Source organism: Triturus cristatus, chromosome 3_2 (genome assembly GCF_964204655.1).
Source record: "Triturus cristatus chromosome 3_2, aTriCri1.1, whole genome shotgun sequence".
In the NCBI taxonomy this organism is placed as follows: Eukaryota; Metazoa; Chordata; class Amphibia; order Caudata; family Salamandridae; genus Triturus; species Triturus cristatus.
This window is the reverse complement of record NC_140584.1, coordinates 993,472,052-993,491,202: the sequence shown is the minus strand read 5'-3', so window position 1 is coordinate 993,491,202 and position 19,151 is coordinate 993,472,052. Positions and strand designations below refer to the sequence as shown.

Here is a 19,151-nt window from a genome sequence, read left to right as displayed (position 1 = left end):
TGAAAGGTATACCCCCTTCTGTCCTGTGGTGTTCTTTCGTATGTGGTAACTTTCTTGTCTATGTATGAGGACTCAGACCCCTCTTTATGCCTTCCCGGCTGCCTTAGCCCACCCCGTCTAGAAACCCGAGAAACCAGACTCCCTCTGCCACCACCCGAACAAGGAACGCCCTGTTTTCCCCACCACTCGCCAGAAACCGGAGCCCGCTGACAGGGTCCCGGTCGCCTCGTCCAGAGCGCCTTCCTCGGGGTCCGCCTGTGTCCTGGCTCCCGCCTCTTCGTCGTCTCCTCGAGCCGCCGCCCAGCTGGGCTCCTCCGTAGTCGTCACCGTTGCCTTGCTTCCGCGCTCTCCGTTTCGTCCGTCTTCCTCGAGTTCCTCACCTTCTTCGCGTCCTCCTTTCGATGCCTCTGCTTCCGGGTTTTCGTCTGCTTCTGGGCTCCGCCCCCCTTCCGTCGTCAGCGTCAGCACCAGTGGAGTTGATGGAGTCCCCCCGGGGCACTCTTGTGGGTTTACCCCCAGCTGCCTTGTCAGATTGTCTTTGAAGAGTTTTTTGGGCATTATTAAGGGGAATTCTTTACTAAGTAATAGAACAGTATGGGAAGTAGCACCATTTTAGTCCTTCATAATGGGAGGCTCTCCACAACTGTGTTGACCCATGAGTGCCACTATTGCTCTCTTATAATTGCCTACAAGAAAAATATTTTATCCCTTTATAAATATGAATACCTAGGTAGTTAAAGGTGGGTTGGCGGGGTTCATTGCATGCATATACCGTGAAAGGGTGTCATTGTGTCCTTTAGTGGAAATAAGCCGGGCTTGCTCTTGTTCATACAGAGCCAGATGTAACAAATCAACTTCAGAATTTTAAACATTTTGAAATATAGACCAGTTGTCTGGACATAACACCACTGGCTCAATGCAAATGGATGGGGGCAGATAGCGCTAGTCCCTGGTGACCAATATGCCTGCGCCATGCACCTACTGGTTCTACACTATACCCAATTTCTCAAACAGTTTTTTAGCAATTTTTTACTTGGGATCTATCAATTCAGAAAAGTAGTTAGCTGCTGAGAGAATGGGGGTGGTTTTCAAAGAGTGGAGCTGCTAACAGCTGTCCAATATGCAGAACTGTGTGGCAAACCACTCCTGCAAAAATGGAATCACAGATAGTAGCATTGTGAGGGTGCCATGGCTCTTCATACATGCTTGGATAATGGAGCCCTAATATCCTTTTTGGTAGTACAAACATCCATAATTGTGGTGCACAGGGCACCCTACAGCGCTAGACACCAACAGCATTGCACCTCCTGCACAATTGATATCTGTGCCCATGAATGCAAAGGTTGTGTGAGTCCCACCAAAGCCTGTCCCACACATTTTTCCTGTCCGGGTCTGTCATGTGTCCATGGCAGTCCTGGGCATGAAAAATTCACAAATCTCCTCCCTGACCCCTATGGTGTGGGGATAAAATTCGAGCACATGTGAGACACTGTTTTTTTTGTTTTGTTCTCAAAAATATCCCCCCAGTTTGGTTGTCTGGTTGTTTTTGGAAAAAGTAAAAGTGCTGTCGGCTTGGCCATGCAGCTGCGGCGGAATGACAGACCTGACTACACATCTGTAGCTTTCTGTGAAATCGTTTCTGGAATGAAGCAAAGGCTGCTTCAGAGAATGTGGTGGAGAACATTAGATATGGCAGGGCCCTGCAGCATTACAGGCAACAGCCCCGCAGAGAAATGGGCCGAGCTCTCATCCAACAAGCCTCACCTCACAGTTTCCAGTGGGCACTCATGGTATAGCTGCTTTAATGAAAAAGCATTATTGTATTAACAAAGTTTGATTAGCATGATGAATTTGAGATATTCTGCAGAGAAGCTGTGTTTATTTTAAAACTGGATAACAAAGACCTCGATTTTGTTGCTGCCTGTTGCCATTTTATTTGTTTGCCAAGTCATCTTTCTATCCTTTTAAGTCTGTGCATCCAGCATATAAAATATATTAAGTGAACAATGTTGTGAACACAATGCCATTCGCTCATGTGCAACATGATGCTTTATTCTCAAGCTTCGGTTCATAGTGTATTAGCAAAGTGAATGCTTTTTCCAGGTATCTCCTATTGGGACCACAATGCGATTCTCATGAGAACCTAACCACAATTTGATGCAGAGTTTGCATTTACTATAAAGTGTCATTCCCATCCTAAAAAAAAACACTCTGAATCCGGAAATTCCAGACCGCTTCAGACCAATTTCGAATATACCTCTTCTTGCGAAAGTACATGAGAAATGTGTGCAACTACAACTGAGCCAGCACATCGCTAATTTCAATTTGCTTGACGATTTCCAATCAGGGTTCAGGCCGGGGCACAGCACTGAAACTACCATTCTTCACATCGTTGATGATGCCCTCCTAGCCCTTGACCAAGGCAAAATGTAGTAAATTACTTCTCTACTGTTCTCCACTAAATAGCTCTGTAGAATGTACCATGACATCATGGAATGCCTGGGTGTCTCTCTGTGCTTACAGTGTCAGTTGGTCAACTCAGGGTGAGGTGCTAGGAGCCTGCTCCTGGTGGGGTTACATATGTACTTCCTATCTTCTCCTACTCACCTATCCTAGAAGCAAGCTACAATAAAGGATTATCTACTTATACAGCTGGACTGTGCATCTTCCTTTACTACATTTTGTCGACGATCTTGAACCTACGCGTGGAGTAAGGAGTAAGGAGGACTCTGTACCAAGCAACTAAGGAACCAAAGACATTAAGGACTTAAAAAGTCAATTGAAACTCTAAGGTAACTCCCTGGCCAGCCCCACCAGTGTCCTGTACCATCTGGACAGCCTGGGCGTTTGTCATAGGTGAGCCTGCTGTCACCCTGTTGCCGTCTCCAGCAACGGTCCTCCCTGAGGCCTGCGGTGTTTACCTACTTTAGCTGGCCTTCATTCTGATTGGGAAGCGTCGTGGTATAACAGCACGTTTCGTCTACTTCCTCAGTGAACTACCAATTGACCTGGAGCTAAAATCGATATCCAGCAGAGTCTCCCTGTGCATTTTTAACAGCGTCTTCAACAAAGTCTGAAGTGTTCCAACTATTATTTTGGCAGAGACTGGCAGTTTATACTTAGGCAAGCTACATCTAAGGAGGATAGCAGTGTATTTCAACTTGCACATTGTGACTTTCTCTGCAGTGAGAGCTGTGTAAGTGCATATGTGAGGCGGTATATTGGCTGAATCAGTTTCAACTGCGACCAATTTGAGGAACTTGCTTAGAGGACCTGATCTAGCATTTTGTTGCACAAGTAGCGGCATCTTGGGTGAGCACTTGCACATGTTCGTGGAGGCAGAGACTGTGTGTTTTCTCTTCGAGTGGGTGCGCCTTGTTTTGCCGTTTTTGTACCCCAGAGTGGATCCTCCCTTCCTGTCAAACGGCAGTGCAGCTTTTGAATTTGGACTCAGTGAGCCGACGCGCATGTTTGGGGGGCTGGATTGTGACTGTGTTTTGCCGGTGAGTGGGGGTGCACTTTTCTTTGCTGTTATGTGCACTCATGATGTTGCATATGCTCGATGGCTGTTGAACCGCTGCCTTTCAAACAAGCCACATGCCCCCCACCGCGCACACACACTTGACGCGCACAGTCTTACCAGTCTCGTGAGGCCTGCATCCTCTCCTCTGTGACGTTCCAGCATTTTCGAATCCTCCCAGCTGCTTAACTACGCTCTGCTGGGCAAACGTGCCATGAGCCACCCGGCTCCCCGTCTAAAGCGTACCACCATCTTGTGGTTGGTCGTGGCTCACACTTCAAACTGGTGCAATGTCCTCTCTGGGCCAACCACGTTTCCTACACTTGTACTTTTGGACCGAGTGCGGCATGTCAGCGGTTTCATCGAGGGACTTGGTGACTGTCTCCTGTTCTGTTTGTTGCGTTCTCCTCCATTAATTTAGCCAAGTGTGCTCTATTTAGGGACATAGTTCTTCACTGCAATGACGAGGTGGCTTCATGGAGTCCCCACACAGCCCTTCATCTCCAACCATAAAGCTGAACGTGCTCCATTACCATGGGTTTTGGGTGAGACGTCACTCACCAAGTGGTTAAGGAACTGGTTTTGGAATTGGTTACTATGCAGTTTTGTTCTTTTATCAATATTCTGTTTGCGCATATGTATCCCTATTCTTTATGGAAGTGTGGTAACCATGTGTGTACCCTACTCGGGGAGATTGTTTTTTTTTTTGTTCCAAGGGCTAGTACCCTCTTGTGCGTAGACAGCGCCTCTTTTCAGTTGTACCCTATTTAAGGGAGGTTTTGTTATTTGTGGGTAGTCAGTGCCCTAAATCAGTTCCCAGGGTGAGTATCCTGTGGTGTACCCTACTAAGGGGAGGTTGAGTAGTTTTCCATGGTGAGTATCCCGTGGTGTACCCTACTTAGGGGAGGTGGTGTACTTTTCCAGGGTGAGTACCCTGTGTTGTTCTCTTGTTTGGGGTAAGGTGTTTCGTCAGTTCCAAGGGTTACTACCAATGGGGTACCCATTCATCTTGACACTATTCTTCGGTTGAAGTCCACCTGCATGGAACTCATGGCCAAGGGTTTTACGTTCGTAGGACTTTTAGTGAGAAGCTTTTCTTTAGTGTTTAGTCGGTGTCATCATGCCTTCTACTCTAATCAGGGGAACTATTGTCCTTTTCCAGAACGTTTACTCTCTGGTGTACCCTTATTGGGGAGGTTGCACTCTTCCCGTTATCTAGAGTAACTTATACTCTTTGGATCTTGTGGATGTTGTTTTTGTTTAGAACAAAGGGTTTGCCCATTTGTGTCATCACCCTCCTTTGCTTGCCATGGTCTCTACCCTGTGGTGTACCCTCTTATGGGGAGGTTATGCGAGTGATCACCCTTCTCTGTTGCATTGGTTTTCTTCATCTACGCCTTGCTTTGTTTTTTTTCCCTAAGGGAGGGGGATGGGGCGTGTACTAATGTTATTTGCAATTTTCATGTATTCAGTTATTTTTGCATCTTAATGCATTTCTGTTCATGCCAGTGGTATTTCTGATACCTCATGTAATACACCATTAGATATGTGCATCTCATTGTTGTACTTTCATGCTAATGTTATATTTGAGGTATCTTACTTGTCTTTCTCTTTATTTCTGTTGTCGTTCCCTAAGGAAGGAGGATGTGTAGTAAATTACTTCCCTACTGTTCTCCACTGAATAGCTCTGAAGAATGTACCATGACATCATGGAATGCCTGGGTGTCTCTCTGTGCTTACAGTGTCAGTTGGTCAACTCAGACTGAGCTGCTAAGAGCCTGCTCCTGTTGGGGCTACATATGTACTTCCTATCTTCTCCTACTCACCTATCCTAAAAGCAAGCTACAATAAAGGATTATCTACTTATACAGCTGTACTGTGCATCTTCCTTTACTACACAAAACCTGTCTCTTGATCCTTATGGATCTTTCCTCGGCATTCGACAGTCAATAATGAGAAACTTCTTGAACGCCTCGAACATAGGATGGGTCTAGGAGGTACCGCTATCAAATGGTTTGGTTCAGTCCTCCAGAACTGGACACAGAGATTCTTGGTCAACAGCAACCTATCTGCTCCTTCCCCGATTTCCATTGGTGTCCCACAAGGCTCTACTCTGTCCCCTACCCTCTTCAATCTCTACCTTGAACCATTAGCTGAAATTCTTCGCACGGCTAACATATCCTTCCACATGTATGCTGATGATACCCAGATATACATCAAAATCTCTTCTCTAGAGGAGATTACCTATCTGAATGATGCCCTGAAACTGACTGTTCAATGGCTTGCCAACCACAAGCTCAAACTTAATGCCCTAAAAACGGAGTTCCTTCTCATCTCCCCCTCAAAAACATCCAACGACATCCTAAAATGGATTAACTCAATCACAGCACTCAACTGCAGACCGACCGTGGTGGACTCTGCCAAATCTCTCGGGATAATCTTGGACAGCAACCTGAATATGAGTGAACATATCAATTTGATGGACAAAACTGCCAAGTTCCATTTGAGCTACTTGAGAAAGCTGATACCCTTCCTTGAAACTGCCAACCACAAATCCGCTGTTCAGGCGTTAGTTTTTTCCAGAATTGAATACGGCTGCTCTACCCTATCTGGCCTACCAAAAACTTCCACGGCCCCCCAAAAGGCTTGCCTCAATGCAGCAGCTAGACTCTTATCTGGCACAAAATAATTTGACCACATTTCACCACATCTGAAGGCCTTGAACTGGCTTCCTCTTGAAGGCAGAATCCAGCTCAAGCTGGCCTGCATCACACACAAAGCCTTGTACACAAACTCCCCAGCATATCTCGCCCAGAAAATTGTGGGTGTTTGGGAGTTCCAGAAACTCCCGGCCCGCCAGAGATCGTGTACTCCAGCCACCCCGCTCCCGCAAGGAGAAAACATACAACCGAGCATTCTCTGGGGCCGCACCAAGAATCTGAAACTCGCTACCTTCCTCTATCAGAAAAATACAGTCTCTGTCATTCTTCAAAAAGGAAGCCAAACCCTTCCCAATGAGCAAATTCCTCCATTAACTCTCTGTTGTTGCACACTCCGCCTCTTTCACTGCTTTGGTTTCTGTGCATAGTCTGTAATGCTTGGCCCCCTCTGTGTACCAATTCCCACTCCTTTTAATGCTCTGCCAGCTCTCTCCGCCATTTGATTTCTTTTGCTTCACTCGATTACAATTGCTGGTTTTCTACTACTATCTCTGACATGTCGCGATTTTGGTACTGTACCAATTATTGTATATAACTCTAGCCTTTGTCCTATAGTAGTCAATTCCTTTACGCCGATTTTGGTACTGTACTGATCATTGTATATAACTCTGGCCTGTCCTATTGTAATCAATTCCCTTACCCCCATCTCTGTATTTTGCCTATGCCTAACCTGTACGTAACATGTTTATCCCTGTAAAGCGCTCTGATACCCTAACGGGTCATGTTCGACCTATATAAAACGTCAAATAAATAAAGGAACACCGGGGATGGAAACTCCATCATCTGAGTCTGTGGGATAGTGCTGACAAATATGATTGTCTATCTTCTTTCTAATTTATCACCTGTTTACTGAGCTAAATTATACTCTGTTCTGCTATTGCTTGGCTGCATTTTATTCTGAGCTTCATGCTTTTATATGACAAATGTCTAATTGACTGACTCTGTGTCATTTATTTACTTTTTGTAATGCTTTTAAACTTTTAATAAACCTTTCTTACAGTACTTGGTAGTCATTATTGTGAAGCCTAATGTGCTTTACATTTATTGTTATTGGATATTCGATTTACGTATTGACCAAGTCCAGTTGTGGAGAAACAAAATCCTTAGGGGATTAATACAGCTCCCAGGTCATCAGTAGCTCTTAAAAGTAAAAATCACTCTTGTGTCTGGTACTCTCATGTCTAAGACCATGAATGCAAAACAAATCATCAGATTTCCTGTAGACTTTCTAATCTGGTACCATTTTCAATGTACCAACCACCATTTGTTTAATTCACAAAAAGCAGAGTGTCAGAATCAGAATCCAGGCACCTTGCCAGCTCATGTGGACTAGAAACCACACACATTTTTCAGGCCTCTTCTCAGCCCTTCCTCAGGGTTTCGCCGGAGCCATAATCGCCCATGAAAATGATAACAGATTAGAAAGCCTAAAGGAAATCTGATTGGCCTGGGAAGTAATTTGTGTGAGGTGTGATTCAGAGTATGAAACAACTGATAGTAGACTCCATAAGGCCAAACAGAGAAAGGAGGTAGGTTACAATTGCCAACAATAGTACTGAAAAAGCAGTAAAAAAAGCAAACATACAAATAACTTCAATTAGTAATGTGGCATTCATTAAAAAAAATAACCAATTAAACAAAACATTTTAAAACATTATAAAAATCCATTATTGTGGTCATTGATCCCTAACTCACTTTTGCTAGAGCCAAACAAGGATCAAAGTCTACTCTTAATAGTTTGGCAGCAGCCGTCTTGATTTACTAGTAAGGAGTTAGGAAGCAGAAATAAAGCTCACCGGTGGCAAAGAGAAGGATGGCGAAGGCTAGAGGGATGAGCATAGCCTATGTGAACTGTGGTTCCACGGAGCTGGTGGCCTCTGCCTCGCTCCTACGTGTCTCTCACTGTAGCCAATGTCTTAGAGATTCCGGCTGGGGATACAGCACCACCTGAAAGGCTTAAAAGAAGAAGAATTTAAGATTATGCCATAGTCTGGCACACCTCACAGTCAGAGCACATCACCAAATGGAGGACTGGAGGACACGCCTTCCTAATTCATGTTTACAATTCTTCTAAATAGATTAGACTACACTTGAAATATTTATTTAAGGTTTGCACAACAATTCATCAATGTGAAAAGTGTCCGATTCATTTTGACAAGGATAATTTCTTATGTGCATACCTGTTTCCTGTCTGTGTCAGTATATTTGCATTTACTTGACTAGACTGATGGGTAATGTTTTTTCCTCTACAATGGCTGATGGGCCTGGTTATTGTCCAGCTAGCTTTTTTAAGCTTTATGGAAAACATCTTGTGATGAGACAGGATAGACGTGGAACGGTATGATACGGTATGGAACGGTATGATAACTGTTTTACAGTATTTATCTGTTAGCGTTTATGCCCTTCCCCCTCTGGCCATATTCCACACTTATTCTATTTACGATGTAATCAGTGATGTAATTTAACATTTCATGAGTGATGTAATATGTGAGGCCATAAACAGTTCATGGCAGAAGCACCAGACATAGTTAGCTCAGTAAACTATAACTAGTGAATTTCAGAGGTATTTTTGTTTATTAAACATCAGTTTTTACCTTATTTCAAAACCTAACTATGAAGTCACTGTTTTCTCAGTGAAGTTCTATATGTTCATTTCAACTTAAACTAGGATGTTATTAGTATACCTAACTATAATGTCACTTTAACCATTTATTTTACCAGTGAATACACAAAAATATATTACCTAGTGACGGTCAGGCCGAAATCAGCTCAGGGAGTGGGCTGTGCACTCCGACCCCCCCAAAAAGCACAACAAACCTCGGGGATGGGGTCTCCAGGGCTGCCATCAGAGCATGCCCTCCTCCCCTTGAAAATCATGCCGGCCCCAGGGCTGAAATCAGCCAGGGTAGGGGTACCATGCCCTCCCCACTCCTCTTTGTTTAAAGGAGTGGCCCTGGGAGATAGGGTCCCCAGGGCCTTATGAAGCTCGGGGAGTGGGGGCCACGCGGCCCCTCTTCTCTTTATGAAACAAAAGGCCCTGGGGGTTGGGGTCCCCAGAACCGAAAAATGCTCAGGGAGGGGGGCCACGTGGCCCCCTATCCTTAAAAGTAAATAAGGCTCTGGCGTATAGGGTTGGCTGCCTTTGAGGGGGTTGGCAGGCCTTGCAGCCAACCCCCTACCATGCATGACCAAAGGCCCTTTGTAGTGTGGGGTTGGCTGCTTTTATGAGGGTTGGCCTCTGCAGCCTAAAACCCTGCCGCGCATGTCCTAGACATTTACTGAAAAAACAAAGGTTAAAATAACATTATAGTTAGGTGTGATAAAAAGACCTGTTTTTTTTTTATACGTTAGGAAAAAACAAAGTTTAACATAAGGTTATATTTAGGTGAATTTGTCAGTTACAACTTTAAGGGACTCATTTTGATGTTGGTAGACCGCTACCGAAATCCAAGTCATTATACCGACCGTTGCATTATGATGCTGACGGTCAGACCGCAGTGGTCTGGGGGACAGACCACCACCTCCGACAGGCTCAAGGTGCCTGGCACATGGTGCATGGATGTCTGGGGGGCACCACATGTGACCCACTGGCCACTCAGCAGTGACTCACGGGGAATGAGGGCTCTGCTTGTTGTCCCCAAAGTCCCTTTCCGACTGCCTTTCCATGGCAGTAGGATCGCCATGAAAAGGCAGTCGGAAAGGTACATCCTAACCCCTACAAAGGGGCCTGCACAGGCACCGGTTCACTGATAGAATATCGACCACCAAAATATTCCCATACACCAATATTGAGTTATAAATATCAATGTAAAAAATACCAAAAAGTAAAAAACATAGTTGTACAAAATATCAATTTTAATATATGCATACAAAATAATATTAAATATAATAAATAAAATTAACGTAAAAAATAAATCAGATTTAGGTGCAGATTCCGATCCTGTAAAACCCGGGTACGATTCGTCGTACAGAGCGTATTCTCCATACGACTCGTACCCGGGAAATCCACCGTACAATCTAGCAAGTACGATTCGTACAGAAATACCATTTCTGGACGAATCGTACAAAACACTGTACAGCTCAAAATTACCTACGAGTCAGATCCTGGACAGCGCGTCCGTACAGAGTCAGGCAGCGTTTTACAGACCAGCAAGTACGATTCGTCCCTACGTCACTCCGCACAGCTATTTTTTTTACGGCAGCTAAAAAAACCCGGAAAACTGAGTCCGACGCGAAAACGGAGCCCCAGTACGCGACGGACAGCCATGGACCCCATCCTACGTGTCATCCCGGCGCTCTTAGCCTACGACCTGGTGCACCGAACCTGACGCACAGGTGAGCACAACACCCAAGGGCCAAGGGGGGTGAGGGGCAGGAAACATACCCCCTACCCAAATTAAAACCTACAATATTGAGGACATACATTACCTCAAGGGTCCTGTCACTCCGGGGGGCGTGTCCACCAATCCCTGCGTCATGCAACAACGGAAGTGGACGTGTACGCCTACCCCCACGGCAACACTACAATAGTGATACGCACCGTACACACATACATAGCGTGGGTACGGTCCGTAGCACTATATCAGTGGTGCCGTGGGGGTACGCGTGGTACGGACCGTACACACGCTCTCAGAGCGTGTGTACGGTCCATACCACCATTGTAGTGGTGCCGTAGGCTTACGCGTGGTACAGCCCGTACGCACATCCTCAGAGCGTGTGTACGGTCCGTACCACCATTGTAGTGGTGCCGTAGGGGTACGCGTGGTACAGACCGTACACACGCCCTCTGAGCGTGTGTACGGTCCGTATCACCATTGTAGTGGTGCCCTAGGGGGTACGCGTGGTACGACCCGTACACACGTCCTCAGAGCGTGTGTACGGTCCGTACCACCATTGTAGTGGTACCGTAGGGGTACGCGTGGTACGGCCCGTACACACGCCCTCAGAGCGTGTGTACGGTCCGTACCACCATTGTAGTGGTGCCGTAGGGGTACGCGTGGTACGGACCGTACACACGCCCTCAGAGCGTGTGTACGTCCGTACCACCATTGTAGTGGTGCCATAGGGGTACGCGTGGTACGGCCCGTACACACGTCCTCAGAGCGTGTGTACGGTCCGTACCACCATTGTAGTGGTGCCATAGGGGTACGCGTGGTACGACCCGTACACACGCCCTCAGAGCGAGTGTACGGTCCGTACTTACACTGTAGTGGTGCCGTAGGGGTACACGTGGTACGGCCCGTACATAGGTCCTCAGAGCGTGTGTACGGTCCGTACCACCATTGTAGTGGTGCCGTAGGGGTACGCGTGGTACGGCCCGTACACATGCTCACAGGGCGTGTGTACGGGCCGTACCACGCGTACCCCTACGGCACCACTACCATAGTGATACGGACCGCACCCACGCATACATAGCGTGGGTACGGGCCGTATCCCCATTGTATTTGTGCCGTAGGGGTACGGGTGGTACGGAACGTACACACCCCATGAATGCGGGGGTATGGTCCGTACCACACGTACCCCTACGGCACCAGTACATTTGGGATACAAGGCGTACACACGCCATGAATGTTGGCCTACGGCCAGGTGCAGCATAGTAACACTATATTGGTGTGTGTGTAGGCCTAGGACAGCAGTGTACTGCACCAAGGGGGTGGGTGGGTGGGTGGCTGCATAGATTCCCAGCAGTGGACAGACATGTGAGGGGTGGCTGCAGAGGACTCCCAGCAGTGGACAGACATGTGAGGGGTGGCTGCATATCACTCCCAGCAGTGGACAGACATGTGAGGGGTGGGTGCAAAGGACTCTCAGCAGTGGCCTGCAATATGAGGGGTGGGTGCATATCACTCCCAGCAGTGGACAGACATGTGAGGGGTAGCTGCAGAGGACTCCCAGCAGTGGACAGAGACATGCGGGTGGATGCAGAGGACTCCCAGCAGTGGCCTGCAACATGAGGGGTGGGTGCATATAACTCCCAGCAGTGGACAGACATGTGAGGGGTGGCTGCAGAGGATTCCCAGCAGTGGACAGACATGTGAGGGGTGGCTGCAGAGGACTCCCAGCAGTGGACAGAGACATGGGGGTGGGTGCAGAGGACTCCCAGCAGTGGCCTGCAATATGAGGGGTAGGTGCATATCACTCCCAGCAGTGGACAGACATGTGTGGGGTTGCTGCAGAGGACTCCCAGCAGTGGACAGAGACATGGGGGTGGGTGCAGAGGACTCCCAGCAGTGGCCTGCAACATGAGGGATGGGTGCATATCACTCCAAGCAGTGGACAGACATGTGAGGGGTGGCTGCAGAGGACTCCCAGCAGTGGACAGACATGTGAGGGGTGGCTGCAGAGGACTCCCAGCAGTGGACAGAGACATGGTGGTGGGTGCAGAGGACTCCCAGCAGTGGCCTGCATTATGAGGGGTGGGTGCATATCACTCCCAGCAGTGGACAGACATGTGAGGGGTGGGTGCAGAGGACTCCCAGCAGTGGACAGACATGTGAGGGGTGGGTGCATATCACTCCCAGCAGTGGACAGACATGTGAGGGGTGGCTGCAGAGGACTCCCAGCAGTGGACAGAGACATGGGGGTGGGTGCAGAGGACTCCCAGCAGTGGACAGACATGTGTGGGGTGGGTGCATATCACTCCCAGCAGTGGACAGACATGTGAGGGGTGGCTGCAGAGGACTCCCAGCAGTGGACAGAGACATGGGGGTGGGTGCAGAGGACTCCCAGCAGTGGACAGACATGTGTGGGGTGGGTGCATATCACTCCCAGCAGTGGACAGACATGTGAGGGGTGGCTGCAGAGGACTCCCAGAAGTAGGCAGAGACATGGGGGGTGTACATCATTATCAGATGACCACAACTCCATGGGTGTATGTACGCATCCCAATGATGATAGTGCCATAACAACACATCGCAGCGCCCGGGGGGGAAGGAGGTGGACAGGGGGGGGGGGGGACTTGACTACCCTGGCCGGGGACTTCCTTGCCCGCTTGGGGGGTGGTGTCACAGTGTGGCTGATGGCCAGCTCTTCGGGTGTCAGTTTGGCAGGGGAGTGCTTTTGGAGGGACCGGGTTGTGAGGCCTGCGGACTGTGGCTGCGTGCATATCTTTTTGCCCCAGACCCAATGGGTGTGCCTACATCCCCCTGAGTGTGCATGACAGAAGGTGTGCGCTTGCCCTTACTTGGTGGTGTGCTGCCTGTGTCTGGTGGGGTGCGTGCTTGGGAATGTCTGGGTGTGCATGGGACAGGTATGGGAGAGGGAAGTGTGGATGGGGCTGGGGTAGGGAGGGACGAAGCACTGCAGGAGACTCACTGCTGCCGTCAGTGAAGAGTCCATGGACCGCAGAAACCTGCGTTGTTCAGACATCGATGCCGACATGCCCTCCATGAACGACACCTTCTGTGTTAGCAGTGTGGTGTGGCCATGGAGGACAGTCAGCACCGATGCCTGCCCAACCTGCAACTGCCGCAGTATGTCCACAGACTCTGCACTGAGGGCAGCAGGGGTGACAGGGGCAGGGGGTGCGGTGCCTGTCCTGAAGGAGACATGGGGTTGCCCTGCACGGACAGAAGGGACCGGAGCAACTGGGAGGGCGGTGCTGGGAATGGAGGAGGCGGGGACAGATGTTGGGCTTCTGCCAGGTGTTGTAGCAGCCTCCGCCCCCTTGATGAGGTCAGCCTCGGACCCATCTGCGTCGTAGTTTGATTCGCCACCAGACAGGTCCTCTGACTGACTCCCCTCGTCCTCCGTGCCACTGGCAGACTCGCCAGCACTGGTGGCACTGGTGCTAGGTCCCACATCCAGGTCCGTGCCGGTGTCTCCCTCGGTTTCCAATGATGATGCTATGGGCAAGGTGAAGATACAGAAAAACATCAGTCACCTGTATACATCTGACACATGAGTACAAAAACAATAGGTCACAGTGCATATCAGGCAATGCATCATGAGTAACAGCTAGATTACTCCGCACATATGTAAGCCCTGTACTCCCCAGTTGGTAGACCCACCTTGCCACTTGGACACAAGGAACAATAGGACACACCAGCCCAAAACTTGAATGAGAAAACACTGAGGAGCTAGCGTCTGGGAACAGGTGAGCACAGCAATACAATGAAGTCATACCACCTCTTGTTTACCCTGAAAGAAACAGTAGTGGTGCACCCAAGGCTAAGTAACACACCTCAATGCCAAAGGTGTCCCCACACTCAGAGACCTGTAAGTTCTGTGGAACACAAAACTAAAAAAACTTGGTCCCTTGGGAATCACAATACTTGACACAATCAACATGGTCAGAATGTGGGAATGTGCCATTTAGTGAACAGAACACACATGTGCCTTCATAACAGATGGCTCGCAAGGAGGTGCACACAAAACTACATGTACCCAGTCATTGAAGAAGCTGCCAGCCTTCTTTAAAGAAGCCAGTGTTAGTATGAAATGTAGTTGCAGCAAGTACATATACATGAGCCCACGGAGGGCTTGATGACTTGACACTCGTAAGTTGGTATCACCAACAACCAACGACCTATCCAATTTCCACAACACTGGGGGAACATGTAGATGTATAATCAGAAAAACAGACTCATTAGAACAGTGCCTTCTTTAAAATTGTGCCAGTGTATTCCCTGAAAGTGTAAAGGTGGTTTGGTGTGCACTTCCTTGGGTGACATCTGTCATGCAGGCACATAATAGTTCTTAACAACAAAACATCAAACTAAAGCATAGAAAACATGAAGACCTGTTGACAAGTGTTGTGAGTGGCAAGGTACAATACCTTGTGACTAACAACTTGAATTATGTCAGTTGTCACACGGCCATTCGTTACCTGATGACACAGTTGCCAACACATCTGACCCACTGCCTGTCATGTGGAGTGGCACACATGTCCAAACACAGGACAATGCATGAGCTAATGGGCCTGCTATTGTGTTGTAAATAGGCATACCTGCACTGAGGAGACACCCCCATGGCAAGCCAGAATGTCCACACAGATGTCAGCACACCAAGACCGAACTACGTAGCATCTTGACCACACACTGGTGCAAAACATGAATGAGCAGGAATCATGTATCTAAACAATTGACACATGCTGCAAAGCACAAACATTAAACCCTGCACAACATCACTGGGACACTGCACGTTAAGTCTCTGTCCAGCCAGTTATCGCACACAGGTCAGACCTGGCAAGGAGACATAAGGTCTGGCCATGTAGGCCTCGCCCGCACAAATCCCCCATACCCGAGACAATGTTATTGAGACAGATCAAGAAGTGACACCTCTTAATCAGGCTTTACTAAAGTGTGCAGCAAGACTTCCCAAATGTACTCCACATCACCTTGTGAGGCTGCCAACACATATTTGTGACAAAAAAACCATTGACAGATAGTTGTGAATAGACACACAGGCACTGCCCAGTGTGAGTATGCACAAGCCAAATGGGGTCTCCCTGTCCAGTGGACACATGTAGCACACTTTGGATAAATACAAATGAGGCCAGGGAACAATGCCACAGAGGCAAACATATGCTGAACACACTGAGAATGGACACAGTGTTGGATGACACACATGATTACGAGGCAAGGGTGTCTCAGGGGACTATAGTGGGCACACTGCTCCTTGTTCCTGGAATGATCTGACTGTAACATGAGCAACCGTCCTGCCACTATGCATATCTCCCACTCATGTACATCATGTCTGAGGCCATAACATTGGTCATGCATGCTGCAAGGGTGTACATTTGAAACCTCACACTCCCATGTTGAGACTCATCATCAGTGCCAACAAATATGTACCCCCAACAGAGTGATCAGGACAGGGCACAGGCAAGGTACCAACACATGTCACAGACCACTCTCCCACATGATGCTGAAAGCAATGTGCACTTGGATCAACTGGCAGGCTAGATTACCATGTGCAATTGTGATTACACACAGACCAGGGGACACATGTCAAGCAGGGGAAGGGACGAATAAGAGCACCGGTTGACTTGACGGGAACAGAATATGCACGGCACATATAAACCCTGGCAGTGTATCCAGGCTACAGAGCACTTCCAAAAGCTGGGGACACACAACACAAAAAACAGACAGGTACCTACTGCTGCTTTCCCTCCTGTAACTGCCTATCCAGGTCAGGGAATACCACCGCCAGGACACGCATCATGTGGGTGGTCAGGCGTCGGCGTCCGCGTGGAGGTGAGAGCCCCAGCTGGACCCGGGCGATCCGCCGGGTCCAGCACCGGATGTCCTGCCACCGTTTTCTGACTTGGGCTAGGTGCCGACTGCGACCCCCCGCCACTCTCACGGCCCTGACGATCCAAATCAGCCCCTTCTCGTAGGCAGTTACCTGTGAGGATGACAAAGTGAAACAACATCACTACACCTGCTCCATGTCACAGAGACACACATTTGAACATCGATGATATGTTGAACAGGGCATAGGATGCTGCCAAGGAATCCCATCTTACTCATATCGACATTGGCCTCTGTGGAAGCCCCAATGCACTACATGGCATTGAAACTACACAGGTGGCAGGAGTGGTGCGACACACTCCCTGATCGTGGCACACACTGTGCATCACATGCAACACCAGGCTGATGGACAGCACCTCAAAGCAGTTACATGCCACAGCCCACTGACGCAACCTCAGCAGAGTACACAGACACACACAGGCACAGATCAATCACATGCCATTGGCTACAGCGGATACATACCTCACTCTGCACATGTGCCACTTGCCTGTGGGGTATCACAGGTGTCGGGCTAGCCCAGCAAGTCAGACACACAGCACGGCTTACTCCTCACATCAGCTGGGTAGAGCTGTTGCCTCCGCCATGCAGCTGAGGTGCAACACTTCACATAGACACTCACCCACATGACAAGGAACCTTCACACACATCAATGTCCAGGAGGGCGTACACATCACTTGGATATTCTCACCACAGCTCACCTCAACTCATACACATCTGTGGGTACAGTCACCTGTCACACCGGGGGGACCACTGAATCACCTCAGGACAATAGCCAAAAAATGCCACCCAGGATTTGCCAGGCTGAATGTGTCATGCACAGTAAGCACAATGCAAGTGAGGAGTGCACACAGGAATTACTTCATGCTCTGCATGACAGACATAAGACTTCCCCCCCTGGGACCCACTCTAAACCTCATTGCATGTCTGTCACACCTGGACACAATGCCAGAAGTGACAGCCACGAAACAGGTGCACAGTCAAAGGTAGTGGGGTCAGCACTCACCTGCTCCCCTGGTCTCCCATACAGGCTGGGGTATTGTGGGAGGAGGACATTCAGCAGGGCCTCATTCTCCTCCATGGTGAATGGCTGGGCCCTCTCCACAGTCCGCGACATGGTGCCAGAGGAAGCACAGACAGCAGCAGTGTGGTCGACAGGAAAGTTGTGCAGGCAAGTGCCCTCTCATGGGTTCTGGCTGACTTATATCGGTCTTGCTGGGGGCTTTCATTTACAGGAGTACAGAGTGATTTGTCAGAATCATTTGCATCCTACATTTCCTCCAATCACTTTAAACATACACCAATGACAGGAATTTGCATGGTTCAAATTTTGAACATCATAGCAAGGCAAACACCACTTTGCAACATTGTAATTTTTGGCCCAACTGACTTTTCAAGCCCACATGATGGCCACATTGCAACTGAAATCTCTGTATCCATGACAACCAGCATGCATTTTGGGCCTAATACATGTCCCCTATGTAATTTTTGAATCCCAAAAACATGTACGGTGCGTTTCACACGTACCCGTACACGTACGGCACCACTACAATAGTGATACGGACCGTACACACGCTCTCAGAGCGTGTGTATGGTCCATATCACTGTGGTAGTGGTGCCGTAGGAGTACGCGGGTGTGTACGGTCTGTACCACGCGTACTCCTCCGGCACCACTACTATAGTGATACGGACCGTACATACGCTCTGAGAGCGTGTGTACGGTCCATATCACTGTGGTAGTGGTGCCGGAGGAGTACACGCGTGTGTACGGTCCGTACCACGCGTACTCGTACGGCACCACTACTATAGTGATACGGACCGTACATACGCTCTCAGAGCGTATGTACGGTCCGTACCACGCGTACTCCTATGGCACCACTACTATAGTGATACGAACCGTACACACGCTCTCAGAGCGCATGTACGGTCCGTACCACGCGTACTCCTACGGCACCACTACTATAGTGATATGGACCGTACACACGCTCTGAGAGCGTATGTACGGTCCGTACCACGTGTACTCCTACGGCACCACTACTATAGTGATACGGACCGTACACACGCTCTCAGAGCGCAGGTACGGTCTGTACCACGCGTACTCCTACCGCACCACTACTATAGTGATACAGACCGTACACACTCTCTGAGAGCGTATTTATGGTCCGTACCACGCGTACTCCTACGGCACCACTACTATAGTGATACGGACCGTACACACGCTCTCAGAGCGCATGTACGGTCCGTACCACGCGTACTCCTACGGCACCACTACTATAGTGATACAGACCGTACACACGCTCTGAGAGCGTATTTACGGTCCGTACCACGCGTACTCCTACGGCACCACTACTATAGTGATACGGACCATACACACGCTCTCAGAGCACATGTACGGTCCGTACCACGCGTACTCCTACGGCACCACTACTATAGTGATACAGACCATACACACGCTCTGAGAGCGTATTTACGGTCCGTACCACGCGTACTCCTACGGCACCACTACTATAGTGACACGGACCGTACACACGCTCTCAGAGCGTGTATGGTGCGTTTCACACGCTTAAACTGGTGATAGGAGGCGGACACGAAAGGAATGGAGCTCTCCAACTCGCACCAGGCTGTACATCAAGTCATTGTCATTGCAGACTTTCATGTGCA

General features: G+C 48.8%; 1 protein-coding gene across 1 annotated transcript in view; it reads right to left on the bottom strand.

Annotated features, from left to right (window-relative positions):
• Positions 1–19,151, bottom strand: part of SSC4D (scavenger receptor cysteine rich family member with 4 domains) — a 451,954-nt gene that overhangs the window by 353,957 nt on the left and 78,846 nt on the right. Inside the window, exon 2 of the mRNA XM_085649606.1 lies at positions 8,037–8,195. Coding sequence (XP_085505732.1) covers positions 8,037–8,079 — 43 coding nt within the window. The 5' untranslated portion in view covers positions 8,080–8,195. The remainder of the gene's footprint in view (positions 1–8,036; positions 8,196–19,151) is intronic.